The sequence below is a fragment of the Chlamydotis macqueenii genome, chromosome 26 (genome assembly GCF_036417535.1).
Source record: "Chlamydotis macqueenii isolate bChlMac1 chromosome 26, bChlMac1.mat, whole genome shotgun sequence".
NCBI classification, from domain to species: Eukaryota; Metazoa; Chordata; class Aves; order Otidiformes; family Otididae; genus Chlamydotis; species Chlamydotis macqueenii.
Window position 1 is genome coordinate 697,852 of NC_141581.1, and position 27,111 is coordinate 724,962.

Below are 27,111 nucleotides of genomic sequence, written 5' to 3' on the forward strand. Positions count from 1 at the left end.
CTCGGGTCTCGGGTCTTTGTCCCGTCTCCGCTGCGCTCTCACCTAGCCCAGCTTCAGTGTTCTCACGCCTGCTGAGCTCCCTGACCTTGGAAAGGCCTGGGCCCAGTGCAACGTGAGCCGTCAAACCCTCAAATCCCGGCTGCTTCGGCCAGCCGGGGCGGCAGGCTCCCAGCTGCGTCCGCGCTCGCGAGGAGGAATTGGTTCCCGTCCCCCTGCGGCTGAGCCGCGCTGTTGGGGGGCCTGCTGGAAACTCCCGCGGCCGTCAAAGGACAGAGAGGATTTTTCCACTTTTTGTACCAAGTAAGGCCTTTCTGTTGCAGAGCGTCCATACGTGACGTTCGCGAGGTCAGTGTTTAGCACCACGATCCCGTTCCCGGGCGCAGGAATGCTGTGATCTACACCTGGCAGATGTTGTAGTGAACTCCTGTCTGGTCGAACAAAGTTTCTTCAATCATTTCAATGATGTTATCTTTGGGATGCAGGTGTGAGGTCTCTACGGAAGGAAACTTCTCTGTGTTGCTTGCTGGATCCTGCTGCAGAAAGAAAAACCACAATTTTAATTCTGTAAGCGAGCCCATGCGCGGTGTCTGTGCAGTCGTCATATCGCCCGCGTTCCCTGCGCTCCCCGAGAACCGTACATACCGTGGGGTGCTTTGGGGCAAAGTCTTTCTCGCAGACGTGCGCTATGATGCCAGCAGCCAGAGCATCGCCAAGGACGTTGGTCATTGTCCGAAACCGATCCCTGGAGGAGAGAGAGCTGTGAGGGTGCGGTTGGTGGCACAGCCAACGTGCCCAGGGGCTTTTATGGCTTTGAACTACGTCCATCCCCATCCCTACTGTTGCTGCCACTGGTTTTGCTGCTGGCGGGTTGAGACAAGTGTGGTGTGGCCCTTGCAGGTACGGAGGGGCCACGGTACATGCGGTGTCTGTGTGAGCCCGGTGCCGTGACGGCGACAGGGCTGCTCTTGTCTCGTGTTTGCCCTTTCCGTGCGCAGGCTGCCTGTGCCGCTTCCCAAAATGATGCAGCGTCAGCGTAGGGGCGAGCTGCCTCAGTGAGCCGTGAAACTGGAGAGCCCTCTCGGGGAGAAGGTCTTGTTTCTGCGGCCGCAGCACCTCTCTGTGGCCCAGCAGCTCTTGCGGCAGTGGAAGGTGCCAGCTGGTGGTGCTGGGCGCCCTGCGATGCTGCGAGATGACTGTGTTCCAGTTGTACAAGCTTCACCTGGAAAGTTAAACTTCCCTGTATGTGAAAGAAAGAGAAGAGCAGCCAGGGTGCTCGGTGCTGTTCCCACTCTGTCCCGGGTGGCTGCGGGGGACAAACCAGCAGCCCCCATGTCGGTTGTACAGAAGTCAGCGCCTGTGCCGTGGCTTTTCACCCAGCCTGGATCGTTTCACCCTCAGGAGTGTGCAGTGGCACGTTTCACAAACCGTGTGTGACTTCTCTTTGTCTGGGACAAGTGTAATCAGGGATCAGTTCTTGTCTCAAGGTCAGTCTGGTCTCCATCCCGGTGAAGACGGGCTCGTTGGAAGGCAGGCTTCCTCGGTGCTGAATGCCGTCCTTTGCGAATGGCGTCCTTCCATTTTGAGACCTCAGTGCTGGTTTAGTTCGTGTGACGTGGGTTGGAGAGAGAAGTCGCTTACGAAATGCAGGAGGGAGTCCTGCTACGTCTGTTTGAGAGCTGACTGTCTTATTTTCTACTACGATTTGCTGCACGACCAGCTCATACTTTGCCTTCTCTCTCCTTTCTGCTTTGTCGTTGTGAAAATGCCCACGTTTGATCTTTTAAACACGTGACTGCAAGCGTGTTTCAGAAACAGACACAGCAAGCTGGCTGAGCGCATCTTGTATGTAATGACCAGTGCTTTGTGTTGTATTATTTGTTTCTCTGATTTTTTTTTTCCTAAACAATTGCATGTTTCCACCCTTTTTGTCGCTCTCTTGTTAGCATCTTTCTGGCCAATTTTAATTTCTCCTCGTAGGAAGCCAGGTACCTTTCACCCTGCTGCACCAACCTTGTTCCTCTTCAGGGATCACAGTCCACCCAAACAAACGCGGCATCGTGCACCGCTCCGCTTTGGCTCTGCGCTGTCCAGAGCGGACAGCGTGGGGACGCCTGGGACCCCAGGTGTTTGCAGGGAACGTGCTGGCGAGCAGCCCTACGCAGTAATGCTTTGTGAAGAGAGTGCCCTCACCTTCCTCATCCTTTTGATCTTTTAAAGGTGTGAATGTGTCTGTGTTTCAGAAACACAGCTCTTGTTGCTTCTTTGAGACCTCCAACAAAGGTGTGTTGTGCAGTCGGTAGGGATTTGGATGGAAGATGAGGACAAGCTGGTGTTCCAGGCTGGGGAGCATAGGTGAGAGCGTGGCTGAAGACCACCACCCCTTCTCCCACCTCCAGTCCTTACTGAGGCACCGGGCAGTGACGGGTGCCTCGGGAGAGGAACGCCTCCGCTCAAACACTCCCTTAGGAGGCTGTTTGCCCACGGCGATCCTGGGCTGTTTAAAAAAAATGATCAGAAAATGAAGGAGCTCACGCTGGGCTCCTGGCCTTGTTCTGTGATCCCTTGGCCCCCGTTTGCCCCCGTGAGAGCTGCTTCGCAGTGAAGTGGCACCCAGCACCCGCCCGCGACGTCGCGCCTGGCGATTACTCACAGAGCCCAGTCGACCGCGATGATGAGCGTGATGTCGTCGGTCGGCAGCCCGACAGAAGTCAGCACGATGACCATGGTGACGAGCCCGGACTGGGGGATCCCAGCCGCCCCTATGCTCGCTGCCGTCGCCGTTATGCTGCAAGGAGAAGGCGGCGGTGCATTAGCGTGATTGCGTGGCCGAGTAGGTTATTCCCGTATGGAAGGATTGGACTGGAGCTGGCTTCCTCCGCCTTCCTGCTCCCTGACGCTGTGCCGAAGCCCTGCCTGCACGCGTCACGGCGAGGGCTTGTGGCTTTGTGCTTACGCAGCGCCCCGCTGCCTTCCAGGGTAGGTAGCCCCTGCGTGAAATTGCTAAATATTTGCAACCGTACTTACTTATTTTTATCGAGATGGGTGCTTTATTTCCCTGCTTATAAAATGAAGATATTCCGTTCCTGAAGGGGAGTAAATCACAGACCCTTCTGTGCTGAGCTCACCAGGTGCTGCCTGCTCTGGCCGTGCCGTTCGTTTGCCATCTGGCTTTTACCTACGGGCAAACTGATTCTGCAGAAAATTCTGTGGGTGCAGAGCCCGAGCTCCCCCTGCGCACGGGGCCGGTCTGCGCTGCGCCCTTCCCTGCTCCCCAGCTTTCCAGCAGAGTTCACTCCGGGCAGCGGCAAACGGAAGTGTGAGGGATTGCTGTGGTGTCCGCGACTGCAAACAGAGAGAAATAACCCAGCTGCTGCCGGGAAACCTTCACCTTATTGTTATAATTTGTCCCAGGTCCAGGTCGTACTCGTTGACCTGGGCAATGAAGATGGCAGCGACCGCTTCGTAGAGCGCCGTGCCGTCCATGTTGATGGTGGCGCCGACCGGGAGGACGAAGCGTGCCACGCGTCTGTCTATCCCGTTGTTTTCCAGGAGACACTTCAGGGTGATGGGCAGGGTTGCAGAGCTGCAGGGTGAGAAATTATCATTAATTCCATCGTTTGCGTTGGGGTTTGTAAATGGGAATCAGTGTCAGGGTACAGAAATACAGGTCCTGAGGGCAAGCGCAGCAGCGATATCATACAAATTGCTGTAGCAACGGGAGTTTCTTCCGTTTGCCCGGCCTGGGCACTGCGTATACGGAGCCAGGCATCGGTCCATCGCTGGCTGCAGGCCGAGCCACTCCCTGCGAGCAGCTCTGTGTGACGGGTACAGCTGTGTGGTGCACCCCTGCTCCCCACAGTCACCCGGCTGCGCCGCGAGCGTTGCTACGGGGCGGCATTGCCGGCCGTGCGGGTCCAGCCTGACCCCGCTGCTTCTCCTTCGTCTCCGTGCGCGGAGCGGCCGCCTCAGCGCTCGCAGCCTCCCGACCTCCCTCTCTCGTTTCTGCCTAGCACAGAGCCGAGAGCTGTCACGCAGAGTCGGGACAGGACATGGAGGAAGAGCACTGAATGGAAGAAAGGAAACAAGCGTGGAAAATTATTGGGATTGTGGGAAGCAGCGACATGAGGGAGGCCAGCAAACCCTTTACCTACTCATATGTTTTCTTAGAAAATGTTTTAATTTGCGTGTCTTCCAGAAAGGACGGTCATTTCTAATGTAAAGTTTCTTCATTGCTATAAAGAATGTCTTTCAGTGAAAATAGGTAAAAATAATCTAAATCTAAAATGATAAAATCTTAGCGAAGTAGACAAGGCTCTTCTTTGGAGGAGCTTGGGATACCCGGGAGTTGGTTTAGGATTCTCATACAGCGTTCAGAAGAGCTTTGGCTGTTTTCAGTTAACACCCGGTGTGGTAACCCCACACTGCTTTAGCACCTCCGACACTCCTGTTCCGAGTTCTTTGAAAGAAAACTGACTGCAGCAATCAAAAGAAGCTCACGCGCGCAAACGTCGCTGCTTTGCTCCAGGAAGACCCCAGAGGGCGAGCAGAAGAGAAGACGCGCGGAGGCTCTTCCCGCTGCGGACCAGGGCAGCGCCCAGCATCCCGCTTCCTACGGAGACTGGAAGCGATCTCATCTCTCAGACGTTTTCTTTTTTCCTTTGTCTGAATTACACGGTTCTCCCGCAGCTTGCCCGGCCGCGCACACAGCCGCGTCTCCCTCGACCAGACCGGCTGCTTTCTCGGCTCTGCCAGCCTGTTCCAGCCACACGTTCCTACCTGGAAGATGTCGCCAAGGCGATGAGCAGGGCTTGCAGTATCCCCTGGATGAAAGCGAAGGGGTTTTTCTTGGTGATGAGCACAAAAAGCAGAGGTAAGAGAACGAGCCCGTGGATGACGAGCCCTGACACCACCGTAATGGCGTAGAGGCCCAGCTTCTGTCCAATAACCGACGGGTCCTCCATCTCCAGGATCTTCCCAGCGATGAGAAATACAATGCCAAAGGGGAAGTACCTGCAACAAACGAGCACAAAAAATGATTTGTGAGGGTGCGGCAGTCAGCGAGGCACGGCGTGACAGCCACTACAGTGCTTGGTACCGTGCGGTACGATCACGCGGAAATAAATCCGGTGCTCACAGTAGATACTGTATGTGTGACCAGCATTGCCATTAGATAGAGGGTAAGAAAATCAATCAGTCGGTCAAAACAGACTTACCAAACTGCCATCGAGACAATTTTCATAACGGCTTCATTCAGGCACTGGCAGACGTTGACCAGCGGAGCTCCTCGCTCGCCCATTTTTCCCAGGAGAAGCCCTGCAACCAAGCACGCGGGTTTGCGTTACGTGGCGGTACCTGGGAGCAGCGTGTCCTGCCCAGTGCGTGAGGGTCTGCTGGCCACAGAACGGGTTTCGCTGGCCGAGCTCGCAGGAGGTCAGACAGCACCGCACAAGAGCCATGCGCCGCGTCCACCGCTCGGGTGAATGTCGGTGCTGGGGTTCGGCTGACCCCTGCGGGCGGCGGGTCCAGTTCCCTCGTGGGACGGGCTGTGCTGGTTCCTGACCCGCTACTGCACGCAGATGGCTTTGCGGGTGGCTCACGGGTGGTGCCGCAGGGGTGGCCGCACGTGCAGCTGTACGGTAACGCTTCAGGAGGGACCCAGCTGCGTGGCTCACGTATGGTCACTGAGCCTCCTGCCTTAATTCTGGTTTTTCTTTTGATGTGGTTGTGTTACCCCAGTTCCAGTGTGATTTTCTGTGCAAGGAACACGAGAGCGGGAGTACACGAATGGTTAGAGGGGTGATGGTGCTTCCTGGTCTGCCAGCCCAAAACTGGCCAGGGCTGAATCCCGTGGCTCTGGCAGCGAGGAGGTCTCCCCACTGGCAAAGGGAAAACGAGCCTTTGCGTGTTTGCCCGCCTGGTTTCCAGGCCGGTGCGTATACTTTGTGTCCCGTTAGCTGAAACGGCTTCTGAAGCACTGCAAGTGTCTGCTTCAGCTTGGAGAAGAAGGATGTGGCCAGGATCTTGTCCCCCTCATCCCTCTTCGTTCTGCAGGGCTGAGAACTCCTGGAGACCCGTGGTGGGGAGTTGGATCTTTGGCTTGCTCAGAGATGAGATGAGGTAGGGTCATCTTTGTCAGGGCTCTCAGAAATGACACAAGGCTTGGCGTACCGCAGTCTCAGCTCTGGATGTTCATCCAGCGTTTGGTGGCCATAACCACTGGTTTGATAGAAATCCATTTCTCTTCAGCTCCTACGGACACCTCCCCCAGCAGAGGGACAGCTCGCTTCAAGGAACTTTAAGTCTTGGCTTTTCTCTGGGTCTCAGAAGCGGTGGAGTTGGCTGGAGATGCTGGGTGTGGGTGCAGAGGTTGCTGGAGCTGTGGTGGCTCTGTGGGGTGACCACCACGGCAAAGCCAGCGCGTAGGCAGCGGGGATGCCTTGGCCCCATCCCACACCTGTCCAGTGTTGGCTTTGGACACAAACGCCCTTTGCCGAGATGCCAGCCAGCTCCCACCTGGTCTCCCTGGCCTGGCTGCGAGGGGGAGCCGGTCCCCGTTTCCCACGGCACCGGGCCGTGCTGCCTGCCCTTCCCGGCCCTTGCCCGCTTTCTGCCACGCAAACGCTGTGAACCCAGCCTCTCCTCATGGGCAGAGCTTCCCGCGGGGGTACAGATGCCCTTTTCCAAGCTGCTGGTCCGTGGCTTCGCGGCGCTCTAATCCGTGCTGTGCCAAACCCGGGGAGCGTGGCTGGGCGGCCGGGGTGGCTCAGGCGATCTCCTGCTGCGTCCTAGCCCGGTGCTGATCCTCCCTCCCACGCCGGCGGGGTGCTGGGGTGGTAATCCCAGAAGAGAAAAGCGGCTTCTTTGGCTGGGCTTGGAGGTGGGCACGTGTCCTGGGAGCAGGGGCTTGGATTCCCTCGGCGTCCGCGGTCTGCAGACGGCGTTGGGCTGGGGCAGGGTCTGCTGCGGACATCTCTTGTCTGTAGGGATCTTCAGGTGTGTCTGTCTCTGCCCAGTCTCGCTGTGGCCATCTCCAGGCGCTCGCTGCATCGTGGCCGTTAGAACTGGCCCCTCTTCCCTGCGGCGGGCTGGTGTCCCCAGGGCCGTGCTGGCCAGGCTGCCCCCACCCCTCAAATCTCCTCACTGGCTTTTTGGTTCCTTAGACACCAAGTTCGAGGTCCTTGCCTTCGCTTCTTAATCTGCACCTAATCCTGCCCTGGGCTCAGCTCATCGCCTCCTACTCCTTTCCCTCCTGATTCGCCTCTTCCTCTCCTCCTCGCCCAGCCTTGCACCCGCTGCCCTTCTGTCAGTGCCGAGTTCCTCCTTCCCGCGGCTTTCTCCCCTGTAAACCTCCTTCCTCCCCGTCCCGTGCGCACGTTCTCTCCGCCCAACCTCTGCTCTTCTCCCCGAGGTCGCTGCCGGGTGCTGTGCGCAGACGGGGTTGTGAGCTGCTCAACGCGGGAAGCTCTCTCGCCTCCGGAAAGCCCCGTTACAAATTCCCGTATGCGTGCGAGGGGCGCCGAGCCTGACCCAGCTCCGGGGTTTGGGTGCTGCCTGCACGAGGGGCTGAGGCTGTGGAGCTGTGTCCCTGCAGCCTCTGCAGAAGTGACAGCTCGCTTCGGTAGGGTTCAGAAGGACCCTGCAGCTTACGGGACGGTTTGAACACCCTCGGGACCCCAGCTTGGGCTGTGAAGGCTCATATGGGAAATTTGGGGAGAACACAGCCGCCGTGGTGCCCGACACCTTTTGCGAGCTCGGTACGGACAGAGGGGCCTGCGCGAGCTCCCCGCCGTGCCCGTTCCCCAGGGAATGGAGCAGTTGAGCTACAACAACCTCGTCCCCCCGAGCATCCCTCCCTCGGCTCACGGCGCAGCGGCCACAGCCGTTACCGCCCCAGGCAGCCGCCGCCGCAGAGCAGCCCTGGAGCCGGGCTGGGAGCTGCCGGGCGCCCCGCTCTCCGCTGAGCTTGTACCTATTGTCGCTGAGAAGATGACGATTCCCAGGACGTTCATCTCGTTGCTGGTCCCGGGCAGGGTCCTGTAGGTCATCTCTGGGGATGGCGTCAGCTCCAGGACCACCGGCCAGTGGATTTCAGGGTTTGTGTCATCGGGTGCGAAGTAAATAAAACTGAGAGATTTCCCCGGGACCTTTGGAAAGCCGGGAGACTTCACCACCGGGACGAGGACAGTTCGGTACTGGAACACAAGCAGAGCGGTGAGGTTAGTGTCCCGCTGGCTCTGAACACAGTGGCAGAGCCGTCAGTGGGCCAGGCGCTCCTGGACGTTCAGAGTTTGTTTTTCAGGCACGAAAAGGCCGGTGAAAAGAAGAGAATCAAGAAACAGGTCGGGGAACGGCGGTCGATCCCTGCGGAGCTCAGCACAGCCACCCCGGAGCAAGGCCTCCATTCTCTGGGCAGGTGCCTGGCGTTTGGGACAGGTCCCCGCAGGGTCCTGGTGCGGCACTGGTCTTCACGGAGAGGCCTTCACCCCCCATCCCCCTCCTCCCTGTGAGTCCGTGCCCCCGCCAGCACCATCCCGCCTCGGGATGCCCACCAGATGGGGCGAGCAGCCCAGTTTGGAGCTGGGCACCGTCCCGGCTGCTGCGGCAGTGGTGAACTCACCTGCTGGAACGAAGCTTCGATGAGATTGGAAGGAAACATGTTTCTGCAAGAGAGCGACAGCACAGAGGTTGGAGAATGTGGTGGGAACACCGGGAATGACCTGGTAAGCGCCTCCGGCAGGCACGAGGCCGAGAGGAGCCCTACAGCCTGCACCGACTGGGTACCCTCCGTGCGAGCCGGGGGCGAGGACGGGCTGGAGTGGGAGCGGAGAGCAGGGTTCCGAACCACACGTAAACCTGGCTTAAAGCCAGAGGCTGGGATGGGCATCTGCCATCTCCAGCCCCCTGCTCAGAGCAGGGCTGCCGGCAAAGCCGGAGCAGGGGGCTCAGAGCCTCCTCCAGTCCAGAAATGGAAACTCCCCCAGCCCCTGGGTCCGTGCTGCGCCCCTCCCCAGTTAACCCCCGCCCGCCGCTTCAACCCAGCGCTGGGCCAGCTCCTGCTCGTTTGTACCTGGCAAAGCTGCGGAGCCTGGCCCGCCGCCGAGCCTGGCCTGCCGCAGCCAGGGTGCAGAGGGAGTTAAATCCCCCCGTTCCCGGCTGCTGCACCCCTCTTTGCTGGTGGCTCTGGGAGGAGAGCAGCAGGGTGACAGAGCGGCCGGCGGGACACACATGGGGAAAAATGAGCCCTGCGTCGCTGGGCTCGGAGGCACCGGTGCCCAGTCAGCGTGGCCAACGGTTCCCCCATTTCCCCTGAGATCTCAGTGTCTCCAGAGAACTCGGTGCCTCGCGAGAAGGTCTTGTGTGCGAAACGCCATCTTGAACTCGGCTGCTCCTGAACCGCGGCGGCGTACCTGATTAAATCCAGTAACGCGTCGGCAGAGCTGAGCACCACCTTCCCCACGGAGTAGTCGTCCTTCTGGGCGGCTGCGCCGGGGTGGATGCTGACCACGAGGATGATCCCCACAGTCACTGCCATGAAGGTGGTCCAGAGGTAGTAGGTGATGGTGATCACCCCCATCTTCCCGCAGGCCTTGGAGTCCATGGTGGCCAGCCCGGACATGAGGCTGCGGCAGAAAAGACCGTGGTCAGCACCTGCTCCCGAAACTGCGCAGGGTGCATCTGGTGGGAAGGTCTCCAAGGCGGGAGAAGCGTCTGCAGATAAATTTTTAAGCAATGCGTAAGGGCATCACCTAGCTCTCGCACGCTCGTGTGCCTGTGCCCGCGGGACCTCGCACCCAGGAGCGGCTGCGGCAGCCCAGGCTGAGCTGCGAAGGGCGGGAGACGCGGCTCCGAGTCCCTTTTCGGGGTCTGGCTGTGTTTGCTGTTTTCTCCAAGGGACAAGAAGTAAATATTCTTGGTGTATTTTGGTGGTGAATAACCAACGCTGCCTTTTTTTTTTTTTTTTTTTTTTTTTTTTGTGGTCTGTTAAACCTCTGCCGCCCTGCGCTGCCGTGTGTCCCTGTGAACAGTGGAGGAGGCATTAGCGAGGTTCATAAAATCCCACTGGGGACGGCCCCCAGCCCCCAAGGAGTGAGCTGCTGCCTCAGCCTTCATGGACACGTCAGCTTTCCCAAGGAGCAGCCCGTAAGCTACTTTTCAACAAAACTGGACTAAAAATAGAGAGAGCATCACAGGCTGCGCAGCGGGGAGAGCTGGCCAGCAGTGGGGCTGGCACGGGGGGGAAACGGGAGCGACTGGGGCCTGCAGCGTGCCCCACACGCATGCAGGCCCACGCCCAGCTCTGGCTGCTGGCTTTCCCAGCTCCGGGGCCGCGGCCGGCGGTGTTTGGCCACGGGACACAGTGGAGACGGGGGCGAATGCCACCCTTGGGGACACACAAGGGACAGGTGGGTTGAGGTGGTGGCCAGCCCAGATCCCCTCCAGCAGCCACAAAAGACCCCGAGGAGCTCCAGAGCGGCCACCAAAGTGGCGTGGAGTGGGGTGGGAGCACCCCAAGAGCAACGGGAACGCCAGGCGGTGCCGCGGGGAGGGGGTGGGAAATGCCGAGGGGAAAAGACAGCGGCTGTGCAGGGGCTGATACCTGCACGTGTGACCACCCTGCTCCCCAAAATAAACCAAAGGCAAACGAGACAGCGAGCAAACCCTGAGTAACAGTAGAGAAGCGACACGTCCGCAGGGGAACAAAGAGCTAATTGCCTGGGTATTTCTAACGAGCCTGCGCCAGCAATTGTTTAAAATGTGCAAATCCTCGCCCGCTTTTACAGACCCGGCTTACCCTGGTGTGGTTCTGTCAGCCCCGTTTCCTATTTCAAGGTCTGGGCAGGCTGATAAGAGCAGGATTTGCAAACACGGACACAACTTTGTGGGATGCTGGGGGTTTCTACCTGAACTTCCCCAAAACCTTGTAAATAAGGAGATCTGCTTTGAGACTGAACAGCTGCCCATCGTCAGCCGTCCACGGATGGTCCCGGCGTTCCCAGCTGGCCGGGCACAGGAAGAAGGGAAAAACCCCAGGTGGTGCAGGTATCTGAGTGGGGTGCGGGTGTCAACCAAATCCAGGTAAGGATTTGTCCCAGACCACTCCTGGGAAGTCATGGGGTTTGATGGACACCACGCCAGGGATGCTGCTTGGTTCCTGGCTGCTTGGGGCTGGGTTGTTCCCACCCCAGGCAGTTTTGGGGCGATCTCCTCCACACGATGGAGAGATGGTACTTCCAAAGATGGTGTCTTACCTGGAGGTGATCAAGGGCAGGATCAGCATCTTCAGCATCCTCATGAGGAGCTCTCCAGGAAAGGAAAAGTACTGCTTCTCCTGCACAGAGAGCGGAGCCGCTGGGTCAGGTGGGAGCTGAGACGTGGATGCTGATCGCGGGTGAAGGGCTCAAACCTGGTGAATTTGCCCTTTTCCCAGCCAGGCCCCGCTCTGAGCTTGGTTCCCTGCCTGCAGCCACTCCTTGCGGCAGTCGGACGCTGTTTCCTTGGCTGTCCCTCACCAGGAGCTGGGTCAGGGATGGGAAACCCGGCTGTGAACCAGAGAGGGGTGCGCGGGGCTGGTCCCCACCAAAACATCCTTGGGTCCATCGCTGTCTAGCGAACGGTCCCCACAGCCCTTGCTGGCTCCCCAATGTCCTTGCACGTGTTACTGGGGAGCACGACTGTGTGTGTGAAAGCGCCCCGAGGCCTTCGGCTGCAGCCTGGTGCCAGGACCGGAACACAAAGACGCCCTGTGCCTGCACGTGGCAAAGCCGAGCTCAGGGAGGGCCCGGGTGTGGGGCTGCCTCACAGTGCACCGGGGGAGGTTTCTGTCTGTCCACCACCTACGCTCCTCACGCGAACATGGGGAAGGGCTGCCTGGAGAGAGACCCCCCCACCCAAAACCCAGGTCCCACAGCCGTGCCCAAGGGAAGAGCGAGGGGTCTGCTAGCCGCCTGGCTAGCATCCCTTTCTCGTCGCAAGGAGGAAAGCAAGGACCAGCTGCTTCTCCAGCCGCGTGGATTCTGGGGCAATACTCTCTAATGGGGAGGAGTGGCTGCTGGGCACCAGGTGTGGGGGCAGAGGATGGATAAACTCGGTGCATGGCAGGACGAGGGGCTGGAGCCTCCAGGCTCCGCCAGCCTCAAGCCCGCTGCAGGAGGCTGCTGGGCTGGCGTGGGCGCAGGGAGGTTACGCTCAGCTCCAGTTAAGTAACGAGATCATCCCTGCGGTGGTGGTGATGCCGAAGGGCGTAATTGAAGTGACAAGACTTTGCTAAATCCCTGTCGGCACAGCCACGTGGCTTTTACTGCAGTGACGTTTGACAGCGCGCTGCTCCTAGAAAGCGCTCTGCAAACGCAAGGTTTGGGTGCGTGTTCTCCTCTGTGTTTGTCTCTGAGGGTCCTCAGAGGAAGGAGACCCCTGGGAGCCCCCCAAGCTCCCCACCAACCCCATTCGTGTGCTGGGCCATCTCCGGGGAGTGGAAATGTGCTTTGGTTCAGCATCTGCGCAGCCAGGGAGTCACAGGAGGGGCTCATCCCTCGGGCTCCAACACTGCTGCTGGTGCTGGAGGGACCGGTTACTGAGATGCAGCACCCGAGCATCCCTTCGCCCCCTTGTCCCATCCCCACCCCACCCGGAGGCTCCCACAGCCGCCGGAGCCCCTCACTCCGGTGGAGGGAGGCAGGATTTGTCCTGCAGCTTTGGCATTTGTTGGCAGCGTTTTGGTCAGGGGAAAAAAAAGAGAAAAGCCACAGGGAGAAACCTGCCTGGGGGGGTGGTTTTCTTGGGCAGGAACCTTTGCTCTGGGGCTGTGCCCATCCGGGGTCCCCAGTGGTGATGGCACCAAGGCCGGTTGGCCCGGCTGCTCGGCTCCATTCCCCTCGCTCCCATCCCAGTCCCCATCCCCGTCCCAGCCAGGCTTACCAGCTCTGTCAGCTCCAGCGCCCGCAGCAGGAACCCCAGGAGGCAGCCGGCGGCCACCGACAGCATGGACAGGGTCAGGAGGCCATTTTTGCCCCAGAATGCCCGTACCCAGTGCCAGCCACGCAGGAAGACCCTGGACAGCGGGCTCAGCAGAGCTCTCCTGACCCGCTCCCACATGGTGGTCCTCAGCCGCCCAGGCGATGCCCCTCGGCACAGCTCCCGGCCCCGGTCATCGCTGCGCCCCCGGAGCCCTGCCCTTTGCTGGGAGCCGAGCGCGCTGGTGGCTCACCCATGGAGCAAAGCTCCGGGGCTCTCTGGGAGCCCTTCCCCGTAATGGAAAGTGACATCTTCAACCAGTTAATCTGGGCTTGGCATCCTGCCGGACCCTCCCAGGTTAACCCTGCAGCCCCGGGAGCAGGGCCACGCGCTGCCGGCCAGGAGCAGGGATTCAGCTCCAGAATTCCCTTCGCATCGCTGTTCCCAATCCAAAAGGATCTGGGTGCTGCCACAGGATTTGTGCTCCCCCCGGCACTGTTCCCAGGCTGAGGATGCGCTGGGAACGGAGAAATAGTAAAACCTCTCTGAATTAAATCCTCTCTGCCCTGCATTTTAAACCCTGCACCCCCAAATAAGACCCGGAGACCCTCCCAGATCATTGCTGTATTTCACACAGACAAAACAAAGCCACGGAGAAGGCTCGACTCGAGGGTCCCCTTGAACCCGCTGCCCCCACGGGACAGGACCCGCAGCCCTGCAGCGCACTGACCGGCCTGGCTGCCGTTCCGGCAGGGACACGGTGGCTTTTGCAGGCTGGCCCGGAGGAAGCGGAGCTCCTTCCAAAGCAGGAGCACGGCACGTGGTGCTCTGCATGTTTCGGCCCCTGGGGAGTCTCTGCTGGTGCTGCCTCGTGCCTTTGGCTTTGGCACGGCCCGCTCAGCCTGCCAGGCAGAATTGGAGAACAGGTTTGCTCGTGGGCACAGCTCAGATACAGCTGTCTCTACCAGCTCCATCCTCAGAGCCGCCTGCGAGCCAGGGGATGGAGTTTGCACGCCGGGAGCGAGCAACTGCTTGGGAAAAGTCATCCCAAGTCGTCTGGGAGGTCAGGGATGTGACAAAGGACATCGAGGGTCCCTGGGACTAGCAGTGAAAGGAGCAAGCTGAGAAGGGGAAGGCTGCGAGAAAGTCCAAATACTCGGGAACAGAGGAACACGAGGGCCTGCGGGGAGCTGGGAGAAAGGAAGGCCTGTCCTAGAGAGAGGAACCACAGAGAGCGAGGAGAGAGCGGGAAGGTGAGGGACCAGCAAGGGGGCTGCAGTGGAGCCGCTGGTGCTGGCGTGGGGATCGCTGCAGCCCACCCGAGCCAGGAAGCAGCACCCAGCGCTTGGTGAAAGGGCTACGGCAGCACCTACCGTAAATCTCAACGTCGTCGTAGATGTCAGTGTCGCTGCGAGGAAAAGGACGGGGTGCTGTGAGCAGCCTGGACGCCGTGTCCCCACCGCCTCCCAGCGCTGAGGCAAGGGCCAGCTCCTGCTGCCATCTGTCCCATCTCTCCTAACATCTACAGGCTCTGCCGTCCCCGACACGGCCCCGTTCACCTCCTCCCAGCCTCGCGCTCTCACAGAGGCAGAATCCTCTGCCATGGGTGAGCACGGCTCTGGCATTGCGCATGAGTGGTGGCCCTGTCCCAGGCTGCCAGGAGCCGCAGCCCTGGCCGCATGCAGGGCAGTGCTGGCCCATTGCACCATGCCACACCTGGGCAGCGTCTGGGCAGGTCCCACATGAGGGACCGCAGCCTGGGGATGGCTGCCCGTGCCAGAACCTCTCCTGACACCAGAAATGGCCGATTCCACCCGCAGGGTAACTAACTGGGGTTATGGTCATGGTCGTTGCCTGGGTTGGGTGGCTTGGAGTTGGCACTCAAAGGCCAGGGCTGGCCTGGTGCTGGGCAATGGCTCCAGCCTGGGGAGCGGGGAGGAAGGGGCTGGGGAGAGGCACTGTACTCACAGGTGTAGCATCATGGCCCGGGGCACGTAGCCGTCTGCAACAGAGAGAGGAGAAGCATGTCAGGTCGTGCTGGGAGCAGGGGTCTCACCCCAGCACCCGCCCCTGCCCAGCACAGTAGGGTTTAGCAGCGTCCTGCGTCCCCAGGGAGAGCTGGGGGCGAGGAGGAGCCCAGCTCTGGGACGCTGAGCTGGGCCCTTGGGAGAAACCGGCCCGGGGCAGCGCAGGGCATGAGCCTGCCAGGCTGGGGGGCAGCGAGCTGGGAAGAGCTCGATCCCCAGCTTGCTGCCTGGGGAACCTGCAGCCCCTTGCACCTGAGCGTCCTTTGGTCCCAACACGGCTTGCGCAGTCCGTGCCTACGGCAAAGCCCAGAGTGCCGGGCTGGCGGCCGGGAGGCTCTGGGAACTGCGAAGGTTTTTAGCAGAGGGGACAAGCCCAGCTGAGAGCAGAAATGCTGGAGGACGAGCAGGATGTTTGTGCAAAGAGAAGTGGGAATGTTTGAGGCCCGGGGTACGCGTCGGGTCTGTCTAACAGCAAGTGGAGGTCTCCCGCTGTCTGCCGGGGGGTGTGTGCGTGAGGAAACTTGTTCCCAAAACTTTGCGTGCTGTGGCCCTTGCTGCGGGCAAAGCCTCAGCCCCCGCAGACTTACACCTCCTCTGGCTGTTGCGGCAGAGGATTTGCTCCTCACTCGTGAACTGAATGACATCAAGAACTTCTCCTCGTCTCAGCGGCAGGTTCTTCCCTCCACCCCTCTTCTCCATCGCTGCAGGGTCAACCATCATCTGAGTCAGGACGCTGATGCTGCCTTCGAACTGAAACGCAGACAGCAGCGCTCAGCTCGGCCACCACACCAGGGCAGCGTGAGCCGGGCAGCTCCAGCTGCTCCCCCTTCTCGGAACGAGCAGGTCCCTCTCCAGCCGGACGGTCTGCGGGACCGAGCCGAGCTGGGGACGGCAGTGGGGAACGGGCGGGTCTGGCCGGGGTATTGGTATCTGTCCGGGTCTGTCCGGTATTGCCCGGTCTCTGGGGAGCACAGCTGCTCTCTGTGTTGTGCCCTTTCTGGGGTCAGGAGGAGCTTAGAGAGATAAGCAACCGCTTGTGCTGCTCACCTTGAATTTCTTCTGAAACTCCCTGTCTGCCTTCTCTTCCTTCTTGCATTCCTTGAGTGTCATTGGCTTCGTCTTCTGGGAGACCTGGGTTTGTCTGCAGAGTCGTTGTGAGTCACCGGAACGCTCAGGTGACCCCACGCTCTGCTCCCTCCCTTCCCCTTCTCACAGCCCGGCTGCTGCCCCATCGCATTTCGCTGCGCGGCCTCTCACCCAGCGCCCGAAGGTGCCTCCCTCCTGCGCTGCTGGGTCTCCCAGGCCAGGTTACACCTCCTGCCTGTGCTGCTTACCACGGACATTTCTATCGTGAGCCCAGCAGAGACCGTTAAACCACGGGTTTTGTCAAAGCAGCAAGGAGCCCCAGCCGTTTTGGGACAGAAAGAGCACAAACCCCTGTTACCTCTGTGCAGCTGCCAGCAAGGCCACCCTGTCAGAGGCTCGACCAGCATCTCCACCTGGAAAACCAAACCCCCAGAGCGGTGCTGCCGTGAGGCTGCCACACAGTGCAGACAGCCGCTGAGGCAGGACACAAGACAAACAGCACCACGAGCTTTCTCCTCCTGGGAGCGGACCTTGAGCCTGCCCACTGAGCGCCGGGGGCATCAAGGTTTCCTGTGCCCTCTTACAAGGCAGCAGAGAAACCCATCGCCCTCCCGTGCGTGGGGGCAGCAGGCTGGGCTCCCCTGCTGCCCGTGGCTCCTCGCGGCCTGAGGCACGCTGAGCTGCAGCGCTTACCCTCCCAGCACCCCAGCCCCTCCGGTACCTACCTCCTTGGCGCTGGGGACGCGCCGGCGGCTGGGACACGGTGGGCAGCGGAAAGCCTTGGCCTCTCCCGAGCAGCCCAACGGGCTCTACGTCGTCATAGACCTCACCTTCATCCCTGCGAGGAGGCAGACGGCGATTAGGAAGCTGTTGCAGCGACAGCACTGGGGGCCAAGGGCAGGATGGAGACTGCCAGGAGGAGGGTGGGCAACGGGCAGAGGGGCTGCCCACGGGCTGGCCGCCGGCAGAGCGGGACAAAGCTCCGCACCACGTGCCAGCAGCTCCTCACAAGGCTCCGCAAAGGAGCCTGGGGTGCAAGAGATGGGCAGTGGGGTGCAACGGCCGCAGCAGACCAGTGTGGTAACGCAGCCCAGGAAGGACGGCGCTTTGCGCAGCGGGAGCGGCCTGCACAAGGGGCTGTCCCACGCTGGGCTGCCGGAGCAACCGGAAATCCCAAGGACCCTCTTGCTGTTCCCGCTCTTGCCCTTCCCACCGAGTCAAGGCAGCCTGGAAGCCACCTAGAACAGGAGTGCTGCCTCACTCCTTACCCCGATACAGGCAAAGAGTCCCGCGGTGGGAACTGTGCCGGAGCTGACGCCATGCAGCCTGGTTTCAGGTAACCTGTGGTAAAAAGAGGAATGGAAGGGAGCAGCGAGGCATTATTTCACATTTTCTCCTTAACCTCAACCATCCCCCCAGCGGGTCAGACCTGCCCTGGGCTAGATTTAGTGCAGGGGGATGCAGGGAGATGAAGCTGACTGCACATCTGGAGCCAGCAAGGCGATTTTACTCCATGGCCCGTCTGCGGATTTTCTTTTTTCCCAGCACACTGGGACACACCTCACTGGAGGGCCCAATGGGGCTTGAATATACATTTTCCCGTTCTTATGCCCCTAATGTTACTTCCTCCCTGGACCAGTGATGAAAGGGGAGGAGAAGAGGCCAAAACAGATATTTTGAATGTGCAAAAACCCGAAACTCCAGGTCTGTACCCAAGTCAGGGCCAGCCCTGGATACCTCCATGTGCTCAGGAGTATCATCAGCCAGAACGTGCTGCCGCGCCCTGTGCAATCGCCAGCACGCCTACATCCCTGCTAAAATCTCCTTATTTTTATCACCAGCCTGGCCAACCAGACCAACCAACACCCGGCACGGAGATCTGCGGTACAGAGTCACCGCTCCGCTGGGTTACTGTACCAAGTAACGCGCAATCGTACACCAGGCTCTAAAAATGGTCAGGTTGCCCTGAAAATTAACAAAAATCATAGAATCATAGAATCATAGAATCATAGAATGGTTAGGGTTGGAAGGGACCTTCAAAGGTCATCTAGTCCAACCCCCCTGCAAGGAGCAGGGACATCCCTGACTAGGTCGGGGCAGGGGTGTAATTCGAGGTGTTCAAGCTTGCCTCAGTCCCCGTGAGACTTGACAACGGCTGGTTTGTAGGACTTGCGGAGAGCAGCTCACTCCCTCCCCGGGTTGGGAAGGACCTTTGGAGCGTCACCCCACCTCCTGCTCGGGGCAGGGCTGGCCTCAGGGACAGAGCAGGTGGTCTAGGGCCTCATCCAGGTGACAACGGAGCATCTCCAAGGACAGAGACACCCACCTCCCTGCAGAACTGCACCACGCTCGCAGGAAAGAGCCTTCTCCTAACATCTAACTGAATTTCCCCTGCTGCAGCTCATGCCTGTTGCTGGGTCCTGCTCCCGGGCACCTCCGGGAAGAGCCTGGCTCCATTTCCTCCTCCCGTTGGGCAGCTGTGGGCGGTGAGAGGATCTCCCCTTCACTCCTCCCAGCCAAACAAGCCTGGGGCTCAGCCTCTCTTCCCCCGCATGCTCCAGCCCCCAGCCGTCTTACTGGGCTCGCTCCAGTCTGTCAGCATCCCTCACGTTACTCACAGCTGGGTGTCCCAGGATGTGCAGCCGCACCGAACTTCTCCAGATCCACTACCGGAGGGCGCTGGGGCTTGGCCGGCCTTGCTCCCAGCGCCTTGACGTGTGGCAAAGGCTTCCTCCGAGGAAGAGCCGGCTGCCCTGTCCCGCGGGCAGGAACCACTGGAGCACCCTTGTCTTTGGCACGTGGCCGTGACTGCAGGGCTGGGCTTCTCTGGGGAGGATGGGAGGTGGCTCCCACCTCCCTGTTGACTGCATCTCCTCCTGGTTTTGCGGGGACTGGGGGGAAGCTGGTGTCTGGAGCGATCCCCTTCTTCAGTCGCACCATCCGTCCCGGGGGCTCAGGGACGGGATGAGGAGGTGAATGCTGGCCCACGCTCTGACCTTTACTGTGAGATGGAGAAACCCTGCTGAAGCCCACCCTCCTCGTCTGGTGGGGCTCAGGAGGCGGCTCGCCCTTGGAGCCCGGTGAGGGGGTCTGTCCATCCGCCGCAGCACGACTCCCCGGCCAGCCGCCTGCTTCGGGAGGGTCTTTCCTATTCCCCTGGAGCTTTGCCCGTAGGTGCCTCACCACGGCCTCTTTCGCCTCCAGATGTGTCTGCGACCATCAAGAAAAACTCTAGTTAAAACACCACGGAGCAAAACGAGTCAGAGCCCCCCAGGAATGCAGTATTTCCTCAACATGGCCTGACACTAAGACTCCCCCATGAAATGTGGTCCTGGAGCGTGCCTGAGAAAACAACACTGTGCTGCACCAGATGGGGAACAGGTCCCACCTCCGTGAGGGCACCCAGGAGGCGTTTCATGGAGGCTTTGGGTCTGATCCACCCTTCGTCCCCTACCAGGGACCATCAAAAGAGAGGGATGGGGCGGGGGATCACATCCTGCTAGTAGCAAACCTCCGGAGGGCAGAATTGGAGACGCAGAGATCGCTCAGGGCTCAGCTGGGAGCAGCCTGCCTCGCCCTGCTCCTGGTTCCCAGGTCCGTGGTAAACCACGGAGTTGGTGGGGGAGACCACACAGAGCCACCGGTGTCCCTCCCCAGAGGACAACCCAGGACAGTGCTGCTGAAACTCATCTTGCCAAAGCCTGTGTGCACAAAAAAAAAAAAAAAAAGGCCAAGATGCAGCAGATCTGCCCTACTTTTGTGACCAGGGGGTTTCCTGTGCTGCTCATACCATGCGCGTGTGAACTGGGACACGCTGGCCGCAGCGCAGAGCTGCCCCTGGCTTCCTGAATGACCAAAAAAGCACCTTTTCAGGCCTCCAGAGAAAGGCTGCCAGGAGGTGTCCGGGTGACTTTTGGAAGCAGAGTGCCGGGTTCCAGGTATGGCACAAAACTCAGGTGGCGGGGGGTTACCTTTTCCCTAAGCTCCTCAGATGGACCTTACAGGAGGGACCACCTTGCCCCCCCCATCTTCCTCCCACCCCTCGTCGCCGGACCACAGTGTCCCCTTGCTGCGGAGCCGGCTGCTCCGCGTGCCCTGGGCCAGCCGTAGGCTCTGATTTTGAAGTTCTCCTTCCTCTGGGATGTCAGTTTGGCTTTGTGCTTGCGTAACTTTTGTCTTTCACAACAGGAGGGCTGGTATGCAAAGAAGCTAGCACAATATTGTTAGACGTAAGTGCTCAAATGGATGCACACCTAAAAAAGTGCAAGTTCCCCTCGCACCCCCAGGCAGTCACCCCGATCTCCCTGGTACACGCTGCAAACAGCGCACTCTGAGCTTAGCCCATGGGAAGGCAGCGCAGGTTCGCTGTTTCCTGCACCCCAGGCAGCGGGGCTTTCACCCAAACTAGTGAAAACAAGCTACTTTGCCCAGATTCTCTGACGTGCCGCTGGGATTTTCGGCACCTAAACAACTCAGAGGTTTGTAACCACCGATTCTGGAGCTGTTCCATGGGCTGGGACCCACACGGAGCCCTCAGGCGTACCTGTGGGACGCAGCACCACTGTCACCAGGATCAACCCCAACTTTTCCAACACACTGTGCGCTGGCAGGAGCTCTCCTGGACGCTGGCAGAGTGCGGCCTCCTCCCCTTCCACAGATTCCGTAACGTCACCCAGCGAATCCCGCACTGAGACCGGGAACTGGGCAGGGACCTTGGAAGCTCCAACCAGCTCAGAGATGTGCCTCTGAGGAGGACTTTGTCCTCCAGGAGCAACAAGGGTCTCGGCGGGATCCAGCCCCGCGCAAGGACACCGCCAAAGCCTTGCCAAGCAGCAGGCATGGCCCCACTCCCCGTGCCCCGTCCTCAGGTCCAGTGCAGACCAGGTCCAGTTCTTACTCACCATTTCCCATCAGCGGACGCTTTCCTGTGTGCTCACCTCCTTTCTAAAGGCCACTGGAGGCATCCAGGCAGGGGGACTGGTGCAAGGCAAGGCCCTCTGAGGTCCCCCTCCCCTGAAACCAGAAGTTCTTTCCTAACGGTTGGTGAGAAGCTGCGTGCAACGTCAGGAAGTCGCTGTAGCCTGAACGTGAAACTGCATGAGGAGGAGGAGGAGGTGGAAGAGGAGGAGGAGCAGCTCTTGGTGCACCGCTAGCTTGGACTTTGGAAGCTGAGCCCTTATGGAGTCTCTTCCAGAAAAGAGCCTGGGGTTCAGGGTGCGACTCCGGGATGCAGGTTCCGTTCTTGCCACGGAGGCCGATGTGACCTGCTGCAGGTCAGGTCTTCAGAGCCCCATGGGGACGGCAAAGGGAGGAGGCAACTCGTGGGGGTTGCTTGGCAAAACCAGCACAGCCGAGCTCTGCAGGAGCGCAGGACGGCTGGGGACGGGGGCTCCCGGCGTGTCTGAAACCCGGCGACATTTGCTGTCTTGAAGAGCCAAGCTCCACCGGAACGCAGAGGAAGCGTTCTGCGCGGCGTTGGCACCGAGTTAGGCCATCTTTGTGTTGAAACGTCCTGGTTTCACTGTTTATTACCTCAGAGGCAGGAAAGGTCTGAGAGGTTGAGTCAAGCCCCACGGCCAGCTGTGAGCAGGCGCTGATGTCCCTGCCCCGAGGCGGCGTGTCCCGCCAGCCCTTCGGAAGATGTCCCACCAGCAGAGCCCGCGGCGGCTCCTGCCCGCGGTTGGTTTTAGGGATAAGGCAGTGAGTTGAGGACGTGGGGAAGGCTGAGATGGGCACGTGTTGGCCAAGGGTGATGGTCCTGGGGGTCCTGCCGAGGGCGGTGGGTGCCCAAGGTGAGCGCTGGAGGGTCTGATCCCACCAGCCAGAGGTTGGATGGAGAGCGGGATGTCGGGACTTCCCACACAGACCCGCCGTGAGCCGAAATGGGGACCCAGGGTGGGCGGCCGGTGGCGACGGTCACCTCTTCGGGGAGGTGGGTCCCCATCACCGCCTGCCCCGCTGCAGGGCCCTGTTTGGGGGGGGGGCAGAGCCCCGTCTGGGGGCGAAGGGCTGGCAGGGAGCCCACCTTGGGCGGGACAGGGATGACGGGGAGCTCAGAGCCCGTGCTGGGGCGGGCGGTGAGGAGGCAGCAGGGCTGCGTTTCCGGGGGGACGAGGGTGAGGGGCAGCTCAGGGCCCCCCCGTGGGGGTGAGGGGGCGCTCAGGGCCCAGCCGAGGGTCGCGGCGGGCGGCGGCTCTGCGACCAGCCCCGCTCCCGGCCCCGCAACCGCACGCGCGGCCCGGCCCCTCCCCGCGGCGGCCCCGCGCAGGCGCGGCCCTGGGGCGCGGGATGGCGGCGGCGGCGGCCGTACCGGTACCGGTGGCAGCGGCGGCGGCGGCGGAGGCGGCGGGGCCGGGCGAGGAGGTGGCGGGCGCGGGGCCGCCCGGCCCGGCCCGCCTGGCGCGGCTGCCGCTGGCGCGGGTGAAGGCGCTGGTGAAGGCGGACCCGGACGTCAGCCTGGCCAGCCAGGAGGCCGTGTTCGTCCTGGCGCGGGCCACGGTGAGCACGGGGGCCCGGCGGCGGTTGGGAGGCCGCCGCTGCCGGGCCGGGGCCGGGGCCGGGGCCGCGGGTGGAGGGAGCCGGCTGAGCCGCGCCGGGCCCTGCGAGCCACAGCCCCCGACGCTGTGCTCTGTGGAGCTGCTCGCTTGGCTTTTTCAAAGAGTTTTTTCCTTTTTTTTTTTTTTTTTTAGGAGGGTTTGAGGGGGGTCCTCGCCTTGCCCGGTCAGCAGGCAGAGCGGGCGCAGGGGTAGCCGGGCACCCGTCCCGAGGTGTCGAGGCGTGGAGCGGGACGGCAGCCCCGGCCCTCACCCGGCCGTCCGCCTGGAAGCCAGCGCGTGCCGGGTTTGGTTTTTGCGGCGATGGGCGTGTGTTGGGTTCAGTACCCCGAGGGACGTCACGGGCGGAAAGCTGGCGAAGCCGTGGGAGAAGCGGCAACGCGCCCGCCTTCGGCAGGGGTCCCGCCGAAGCCTGCCTGGCGGCGGGAAGAAACGCCCGGAGCTGGCCGCTGTCTCCGTGGTGTGAACGTGGCTGCGGGAAGCTGCTCTCAGGGGCCCTGTGCCCGCTCGGGCGGATTTCTAGCTTGCCCCGATTGCGCGTTGAGGGTCTGTGCCGTGCCAAGCAGAGCAGTGAGGGGTTTTTCCTCCCTTAGAAGGAGTCTCTGGTTGCACAGGCGAGGTGTGTTTGGTGGCACGGCTTTGGTGTCGTGCGAGAGCAGCACCCGTGTGCAGACCCTGCTCTCTCCCTTGCGGTGTCTCCCCGCGGTAGCTCCTAGGCCTGCTGCCGGCTTCCCGCAGCTGCGGTGTCTGCTGGGCGGCACACGGGGACGGTCGTGCTCCAGCCGCTTCATCCGCTGAGCGCCGGTCGCCTTTCCTCCTTCAGAAGGTGCTCTGGGAGCAGTTGCATGTGGCTCGTCTCCCAGACCCGTTCAGAGAAACTGTCGCCGTCCAGTACGCTCTCGGCCTCCTCTCCTTCCTTGTTACTTCTCGTCTCCATCCCTGCCCAACAACTTCATTTGCTGTTTTCAGCTGTTCATTGGAAAGGGGACACGTTAAGATGGAGATTCTGGTTTCTTCCTGAAGTCTTGTAGGCTGTTCCCTCAGGATATTCTCTCTCCCCCGTCTCGTCCCCTGTGTGAAACTGTCTTGTTTTCGCTTTGCAGGAGCTGTTTGTTGAAACCATAGCCAAAGATGCGTATGTTTACGCCCAGCAAGGGAAGAGGAAAACTCTGCAGAGAAAAGACCTGGGTATGCCAGCGTGCTCTGTGCTGTCCGGGGCAGAGGGCCGCTGGCGTGGGGGTTTTTCTGCTTGTCCCAGTGTGATGAAGCCATCACAGGCGCTTGTTTTTCTTTCTCTGAAGACAGGAGAGAAAAACCTCTCTTCTACTAAATATTATGCTAATGATTTCACACACCAGCTCCAAACCAAGTAACCCTCATTGGAGCTGGTCACTGCACTGTGCTGAATTTCAAATGCTGCTGTTTGAAGCAGATGCAGGTCTGGAGTCGGGTATGTGTGTTAATTGTTTTCAATTTGCTTTGCAGATAACGCCATTGAAGCTATTGATGAATTTGCTTTTCTGGAAGGTGAGTTTCTACTCGTTTTCACTTGGTTGCAGTGTTTTGTGTAATCTCCTTGGGAGAGAAAGAGCTTAATTATTTGCAGAGCCCTCTGTTTCCACATCTTTAATAATTAATAGTGTAACAAGTTATGCCCCTCTTGGAGAGGTGAAAGACAAATCAACCCTGAGACCCGTGCAATACTTTTTAGCTAGATTTGGTTTTACTCGTGTGTCATTTGCTTAAACTTTTAAAAGTTACTGCATATTCCTATGGCAGCTTGTAAACAAGTTCTATTTGTTCCTATAACTGCGTTTCTGATTCCTGAAATTTTATTTTTTTTTTCATTTTTAGGTACTTTGGACTGAGCTGGACAGAGACGGAGCTCTCCTGGAGAAAGAGACTGCGGAGATGGGCGTGGGGTAGAAAACAGGACGTTGAGAGTTCGAGAATAGTTCCTAGAATGGAGACACTGAAATGGCAACCGTGATATTTTGTATAAAGTTGAAGTTGTTGTAAGTTCTTTATTTAAAATGCATATTTTTTCATACACATTTTGTATGTCACTTCACTGTGCCCTGTGGCCGCAGTGCAGACTGCTCTCCGGCTTTGGCCAGGTCACGCGGCCGTTGCTGGGAGGGGTGGTCCCAGCCTCCCCGGGTACTCCAGCACCGCGAAGCCGTGCGTGGAGAGGGGCTTGGCTCAGATGCCCGGGCATGGTGAATTTTTTTTTTTAATGGAAATGTATTTTTCTTTGTATATGTTTGTTTCTTGGCTGAACACAATTAAATATTTTGTTGTTGTTGTTGAGCAGCTGTCTGTATTTCCCCTCTGTGCTGCTGGGACAAAGGCGGTGGTGTTCCTCTAGCCCTGTGGTGAACGGCGTGGTTTGGAACGGGTGCCTTCCAACAGCATTCTGCTTTTGCGAATTATTTCCTCAAGGCATCTGTCCCAGCGAAGCCCCGTGTCCTCCAGGAACTATGTGTGAGCTCCAGGGAGACTTGGCTTGTTCCTAGGGGTGTACAGCTTCCATAAATTTCTGTGATTGCTGCACCCGTAAGTCGCTATAGCCAAAAAAACCCACCCAAACCCCCCAAACCCTATTTTGAATGCCAGACTGGTGTAAGATGTGTTATGCTGCCATCACTGTTCTCTTGTGTGCTCTCATTCCTGTATCTGGCAAAAAAAAATTTCTCTGGGAATGTGACCTTGTCCCTGCTATGTGCGCTTGGCCAAGTCGGTGCAGAGATCCCGAGTTTGTAATTAAGAGCCACGTGCAGCAAGTGTTCAGGACACACTGCCGCCCTCGACCAGCGTGCCTGCGCGAGCCCCTTACAGCACTCAGGCACTCTGTGCCTCTGCTGTTTCCAGGACTCGGAGATTAGTGCTTCCCTACGTGTATTTAAGCAGCTAGAGAGAAACGTGCCTCCTCTCGGCTGCTGGGCTCCGTTGCACGGAAAAGAGGCGAAACCAGAGCTGCAGGCCTCTCTGTGCAGTTGTGAGGAGCGTGCTGTCACCGTTGATGTGGCTGCGTTGCCCCGCATTGCCATTTTTGTCAAAGAGCCAGCTTTGTCTGCGTGTTGGCGCTGCAGAGCGGTAAGAGAGTTGTCCCTGGATAAAAGGCCGTTGAATGCGATGAGCGAGGACGAAGGATGCGTGTTCCTTTCAAACGAGGGGACTTGAAAGTGACTCTGAGTCACCACAAACGGAATTAGTTTGAAAGTGATGGTAAGAACAAAGATCCCCCCGAGGGAGCTTCCCCAGGCTGGGAGCCAACCCGCTTGCTCTCGAGAAACGCTTTGGCGTTTGCTGGAAGCCCGATCGCTCACGCAGACACGGGAGAGACGCCATCGCCGCCCAGGCTGCGGGGTGTCGGTTCAGATCACAATCTGGGGACATTTGGTGGCGATACGCAAACCCGTCTGTCTCTGAGCCATGCACCTCTACTGCTAAGAGGGGCCCAGTATAAGTACTGGGGATACTGGGGGCCTTTCTGTGCTCCCTCGGGTGCAGCATGCGGGACCCAGTAGCTGTAGTCGTCTTCGCAGGGCTCGTGCATGCTCCCCTCTTTGCTGGGAAGTTCCTTTTCCTTCCCGTTGTCTTTGGCACGGCTTTGGCCTCTTGCACAGGAGTGAAAAGGGCTCGTGCGTGCGTGGTGTGAGGCTGTGTGCGGGCTTCGTTCGCATCTGATGCTTCTGCGTGGGCACAGCGCGTGATTTCGGTGGCGCTTCACTCTGAGCAGCGCGGGGGATTGTCTGCTCTCAGCAAACAATTTGGGGTTTGTCTCAGAGAAAGCTGCCGTGCAGAAAGCTTCGGGGATTTTGGTGCTGTGTGAGATTGCTCCTCTCACTCTTACAGAGCTTGCACTGCAGTAAACTGGAAGTAGCCGAGAGCAGGGGACTGATGTCCTAAGGTGAAATAACTGCTAAACGCAGCCTCGTCTTGGCGTAATTAATCGGGGAGGGTGTTCAGCCCAGCCAGCCAAGTCTGAGCGGTCAGATGGGTCACGTCTGTTCCTACTCTGAATCTCCTCCTGTGCTGGAGCCGTGAGGTTCAAGACAGGAGGTGGCTGCAGATTTGTGCTCGGTGCTTTGTTCCTCCTCCCAGCTCAGGCAGGAAAGGCGGTGAATTACAACTGGGGTGATGTGACCGCACGTGCTGGAGCCCTCGGCAGAGAGGACGAGCAAGGAAACCTGTTTGCAGCTTGTGCAATCCGACTGCAAGACACAGCAAGCGGGGAAGGAAATTAGGCAGTGTGAAGGGCTTTTTTTTTCCAGAGGTGGGAGAATCAGCATTTACTTCCCAGACGTGTGACTGGAAGGTGCTCGCGATGCTAATGGGCAGCGGCTCATTCGGTGACGATGGCCCGGGGCTGGGAAATGTGGACTGGCCCTTGTGTCACCTCCGCCCTCGGGCAGGTCTCCGCACTTTCCTTCTGGCGTTTCCCCCTGAAGTCAGGCTGACACTTGCAGTGTCATGTTAAAGACTGGCAA

General features: G+C 59.5%; 3 protein-coding genes across 4 annotated transcripts; 1 reads left to right on the plus strand and 2 right to left on the minus strand.

Moving 5' to 3' along the window:
- Positions 1–13,109, minus strand: LOC104479157 (excitatory amino acid transporter 5). 2 transcript variants are annotated; one of them, XM_086767111.1, is made up of 11 exons: positions 12,916–13,109; positions 11,250–11,329; positions 9,408–9,620; positions 8,618–8,660; positions 7,970–8,192; positions 5,214–5,313; positions 4,777–5,010; positions 3,389–3,583; positions 2,651–2,785; positions 643–742; positions 1–533 (listed from the first exon to the last, which is right to left on the minus strand). In XM_086767111.1, exons 1-11 carry the CDS (start codon positions 13,090–13,092, stop codon positions 396–398), a joined length of 1,638 nt encoding a protein of 545 aa, XP_086623237.1. In that variant the 5' UTR covers positions 13,093–13,109; the 3' UTR covers positions 1–395. The 2 variants fall into 2 exon arrangements, with proteins under 2 accessions (XP_086623237.1, XP_086623238.1); XM_086767112.1 differs by having other exon boundaries at positions 634–742.
- Positions 13,110–13,585: 476 nt separating this feature from the next.
- Positions 13,586–21,747, minus strand: PRAM1 (PML-RARA regulated adaptor molecule 1). Its single transcript, XM_086767113.1, has 10 exons — positions 20,966–21,747; positions 18,683–19,274; positions 17,333–17,405; positions 16,790–16,902; positions 16,423–16,477; positions 16,026–16,119; positions 15,566–15,728; positions 14,920–14,953; positions 14,325–14,359; positions 13,586–13,853 (listed from the first exon to the last, which is right to left on the minus strand). Exons 1-10 carry the CDS (start codon positions 20,966–20,968, stop codon positions 13,849–13,851), a joined length of 1,167 nt encoding a protein of 388 aa, XP_086623239.1. The 5' UTR covers positions 20,969–21,747; the 3' UTR covers positions 13,586–13,848.
- A 605-nt stretch (positions 21,748–22,352) lies between these two features.
- Positions 22,353–24,928, plus strand: POLE4 (DNA polymerase epsilon 4, accessory subunit). The gene is made up of 4 exons (XM_086767377.1): positions 22,353–22,562; positions 23,722–23,806; positions 24,104–24,145; positions 24,473–24,928. Exons 1-4 carry the CDS (start codon positions 22,353–22,355, stop codon positions 24,484–24,486), a joined length of 351 nt encoding a protein of 116 aa, XP_086623503.1. The 3' UTR covers positions 24,487–24,928.
- The last annotated feature ends 2,183 nt before the right edge of the window (positions 24,929–27,111 follow it).